Below are 5,000 nucleotides of genomic sequence, written 5' to 3' on the forward strand. Positions count from 1 at the left end.
TGACAATCTGTAACCATTGATTTCCATAGCAGGAAAATCAAATACTATTGAAGTCAATGGTTACAGGTTTTCAGCTTTCACAAAATATCCCCTTTTGTGTTCAACAGTAGAAAGAAAAGTAAAAAAGTAAAGGCTGAGTAAATGCTGAAAGTTTTTGTGTAGTATGCCTTTAAGTCTGATAACATTTACTCCATAATAGCGACATTCATTCATTGACTAACCATTCCGAAACATCCTGGTTGATTGCCTGTTTTCAAGATGTAAGGCTTTAATCCACTGCTGGTCATTTCTGACATTTTGGCTGTGTAAATTTCACTTGTTTTGTTGTTTCTGGAGTGTCAGAATAGCTTGTAAAGGCTCCGCCCTCTTCTAGACAGCATCAGCTCATTTGCATTTAAAGGAACATGCTCACACCCAAATAAGGGCAAATTTGACAAGCTATAATAAGTGATGTGAGCTAAAACTTCACAGACACATATTGGGATTACCATACATTTATTTGTCCGCTTTAAACTAAAAGACTTTGCTAATCATTTTCATCCATTAAACGTGTCATGAACTCCTCCTAGCCCCTGTGACAGTTTGTCTGATGATTGGTTTACCTCCACGGCCAAAGCTGAGGTCATTGGGTCCTCCAGATCCGCTGTTGACAGGCAGGCTGGACGGCCAGGAGTCGGCGAGCCACGGGTAACCCGAATCATTGGCGTTCAGCAGACCAGGACGACTGCAGGAACACAAACCACACACACACATGTGAGACTTGATTCTGTCTGCTCTTCATTCTGTCTGCTGAGTTGACACATTATTCAAGCAATGCATTTTCATCACTTTCCATCTCATTTGTGATTGCTGGATATGGATTTTAAAGATCAATTTAATGCAGGGTGACAGAGACAGAGCAAATAATTCAATAATTGCAAACCGATTTGACTGAGAAGAAGAATAGATTTGCAAATCAAGCATTACGTGTGTATGGAACTTGACTAAATCTGGAATGTGATATATGATCATTTCAGAAAGTACAAATTAAAAACTTTAGTAAATCTATAACTTTACAAGATTTAGGCTTTTATAATAAGCCTGTTTCCTCTGTTTACCTTTCACATTGTAATATTTTGCAACAGCTTTGAGAAAGGAATGAAACTGTTCATGAACTGATTGAACTAATAATAATAACTAATAAAAACATGACAGAGAAGCTGCCGAGAGTTCAGATAAAGATCTAGTACAGGTAATTGTCACTTGTTTCACACATTTTTCTTTCTTCTGTTGGACACAAAAGAAGATATTTTGAAGAATGTTGGAAACCTATAACCATTGACTTCCAATTCAATTCACCTTTATTTGTATAGCGCTTATACAATGTAGATTGTGTCAAAGCAGCTTCACATAAAAGGTCACAGTAAATAGGAACAGTGTAGTTCAAGGAACAGTGTAGTTCCTTAGTATTTGTTTGCTTGTTTGTTTACTGTGGAAGTCAATGGTTGCGGTTTTTCAGCCTTATTCAAAGTATCTTTAGAATAAAGAAACTTATAAGGTTAAGGTTTAGGATGATTCGAGGATGAGTAAATGGTGAGTGCAGTTGGCGTTTTTGGGAGAACTATCCCTTTAACACTTTAAATGAGAAAATCTGACTTATTACTTGTTTCAATGTTATAATCATTCCCAGTACTAGGTTGCAGCTGAAATGGCATCTGTTGTGTAAAACATATACTGGATAAGTTGGCGGTTCATTCCGCTGCAGCGAACCCTGATGAATAAAGGGACTAAGCCGAAAGAAAATTAATAAATGAAATGTTATAATCTTAAATATACGTATTGCATTGCATCGTGGTCACAAGCCTCTTTAACTACATTGAAGCCAATATATAAACAAGCAGTTAAAATTATGGACTTAAAGCCTATGCGATGACATCATTGTAAAGTTTTATGTAAACATAACCTTTTTAGTTTTGATGGTTTAATTAAATTTAATTATCTTAAATTGGTTTTTAAATGTTTAAATAATCATGTTCCAATCCTGTTTTCTGATCTAATCAGTAGGCATCAAACCTCTCACAGAGGCACGGGCAACTTCTAATGGTGACTGTCTAGTGCCAAAGTGTAAGACCTCATTTGGGCAATCTGTCTTCTTTGTAAAGGGAGCCAAACTGTGGAATGATTTACCTGTCAGCTTAAAATCAGAAAGAAATCTAAATATTTTAGTAGTGTTCTTAAAAAGTGGTTAAAAGCAAAACAGCAGTGTTTGCACAAATAGTCTACTGTTAGTTTGTTGGATCATGTCGCCTTTGCTTTCCAGTAATTTTATGTAAAGAATTATAATGCTGTGTATAAGTTTTTATTATAGTTCCATTTTGTCAATTTTGTCAAGCCTCCTGTGGACAGGTGTTGAGAATTAGCAAGTTTGCTAAAACACTTAAACAAACGCATTTGGTTGTTCAGTGTAATTGTGATGTCCATGTCAAATAAATAAATAAATAAATAAACTCATAGTTCACCCAAAAATGACAAATTACTCACTATTTACTCACCCTCAAGCGGTTCCAAATCTTTAGGAGCGTGATTCTTCTGTTGAACACTAAAGAAGATATTTTGAAGAAAGCCCCATTGACTTCCATAGTAGGAAAATCTCATACTATTGAAGTCAATGGTTACAGGTTTCCATCTTTTTCAAAACATCATCTTTTGTGTTCAACAGAAGAAAGAAACTCAAACATGTTTTTATAAAGAAGTAAGAGGTGAGTAAATGACGACTGAAATTTTACACAAACAACAATAACTAATTTCCATTTGATTTTACTGACAATCACAACACATTTACATTCATTATTGTCCTTCATTTGATAAAACTTCTAGAGATAGTGAAACATATATATTTATACAACAGTTCTGGCTGGTTCGCGAATCTGATTGGCTGATAGCCGTGCGATATTCTGCAATAACAGCACTCGTACAGCCTTCTGTATTACTACACCCACACAGAGTGACAGCAGATCAATAGACTCACTACAGGTTGACAAATATTGCAGCTGTTGGACAACATAATGTACTTTTTAGGCTTTTTTTAGGTGAGAATGTAGTTGTTTAGACTGCAACTATGCAGTTCATTTACAAGGATTGTGCCTATTTTAAATATGTATACATTTCAGAGATACAGCGTGTCGACATCCATCAGCCTGTAATACTACACAGAACAAAGGTGGTTGATCTTCCGCCATAAGATGGTGACAGAGACCACATAATAAGTCCTTAGAGGAGAAAAAATCAGCATGATTTCAAACTACAGCTTAACAAACATTACAAAACAGGAAAGTGTCTTTCTTAATCGATCTCTCTCTTTTGTATGTTGTAGTGCTGTATTCATACCATAGTAATCTGGTAGTGTTTGCTTTGCTTTGGCTTTTTCAAAGTTAATTATTGTGATCTCCTGATTGCAACAGAGAAATACTATGAAATGTTGCTAGACTGATGGCATTTCATGCCGTTCAACCTTATAATCTTAAAATGTGAGCAAAATCACCTGTTTTGTGATCACTTTAGATATTACGCTAGAGAATCATTCAAACACTAGCTCTAAAGTCACGTTAGTAAATTAACAACGGTTTCTGCGGTTCTAACGTCTAATGTAAAAATGTTCTAGCTTTTTAAAACATCACTTGGAAAAATATATTAAAAAAAAACATTTAATGGGGCTAATAATGTAGTCTTTGCCTGTATTGTCATAAATAAACAAATAAGCACATGAGCATCTATAGATTTTGCATCTATACTTTCCTCTCACACACCAAAGCCCTTTCTATAGATGCCGACACACACCCTCAATTACCAGATCAGCCCTCACACTATAATTCATCCTCGTCTGTCTATTACAACACACTCCTGCACATCTGCAGACACAGGTTTCATTTAACAGGTGTTGTGTGTGAGTGTGAGTATGTGTGTTGTAAAGGCATCATTAAGACTTTAGGCTGTCATGGGTGCCATTACCGCCACTTTACTGTGAAATCGCCTTTCGGATGCTTGTTGCTATGGGCAACATATGCTGAGGAGAGCCTGTTTTTTTACCCTCATCCCTTCATTTGTGCTGCTAACGCCACATTCACGCTATAAAAATGGCTGTTTTCTTTCTCTTCTGATGGAAATAAAGAGCCATTGGTTGAGGAAGGCTGGGGATGTAACAATAGAGGGAGTGGAGAGGTGGATGAATGGACCGCTCAAGGACTCCCTCGTTTTTTTGGCCCTTTCATCACTGTTAGAGGAGCAATTTGTGGTCATGGTCATGGAGACAGAGCAATGCTGGAGTGAACGGGAGATTGTGAGAGCACAAAGACATACGCACAAATAGAAAAAAAGACTTTTTTTTTTAAAGGCAAGTAAGTTCATTTGGCATTTATTGTATGTTTTTAACAGTGTATGGAATGTGTGATCCTGGACCACAAAGCCAGTCTCATGTTGCACAGGTATATTTTGTCAATAGCCAAAAATACATTGCACTGGTCAACATTGTGGATTTTTTTCTTTTATGCCAAAAACCATTAGAATATTATGTAAAGGTCATGTTCCATGAACATATTACCCACTGGAAATACATCAAAACTTATTTTTGATTTAGTAATGGGCAATGCTAACACTACATTTAGACTGTTTTAAGTGAGATTTTCTCACTATCTGGATTCTTTTAACCCTCAGTTTGCAAAGAAGGAAGTAAGGAATGAAGGAAGGAAGGAATAAAGAAAAAAGGAAGGAATAAAGAAAAAAAGAAAAAAAGGAAGGAAGGAAGGAAGGAAGGGAAGAATGAAATGAAGAAGGAATTGAGGGAGGAACGGAAGAAAGAGAGAAAATAAATAAAGAAAGAAAGAAAGAAAGAAAGAAAGAAAGAAAGAAAGAAAGAAAGAAAGAAAGAAAGAAAGAAAGAAAAAAGAAAGAAAGAAAAAAGCAAAGGAAAGAAAGAAAGAAAGACAGAAAGAAAGAAAGAAAAGAAAGAAAGAAAGAAAGAAAAA

At 35.8% G+C, this 5,000-nt stretch overlaps 1 protein-coding gene across 12 annotated transcripts in view; it reads right to left on the minus strand.

Annotated features, from left to right (window-relative positions):
• robo2 (roundabout, axon guidance receptor, homolog 2 (Drosophila)) overlaps positions 1 to 5,000 on the minus strand; it is a 687,764-nt gene that overhangs the window by 52,004 nt on the left and 630,760 nt on the right. For all 12 annotated transcript variants that reach the window (XM_056473160.1, XM_056473157.1, XM_056473158.1 and 9 more), the window contains one exon: positions 603 to 724. In XM_056473160.1, the coding sequence (XP_056329135.1) occupies positions 603 to 724 (122 nt within the window). The remainder of the gene's footprint in view (positions 1 to 602; positions 725 to 5,000) is intronic.

Source organism: Danio aesculapii, chromosome 15, assembly GCF_903798145.1.
Source record: "Danio aesculapii chromosome 15, fDanAes4.1, whole genome shotgun sequence".
NCBI classification, from domain to species: domain Eukaryota; kingdom Metazoa; phylum Chordata; class Actinopteri; order Cypriniformes; family Danionidae; genus Danio; species Danio aesculapii.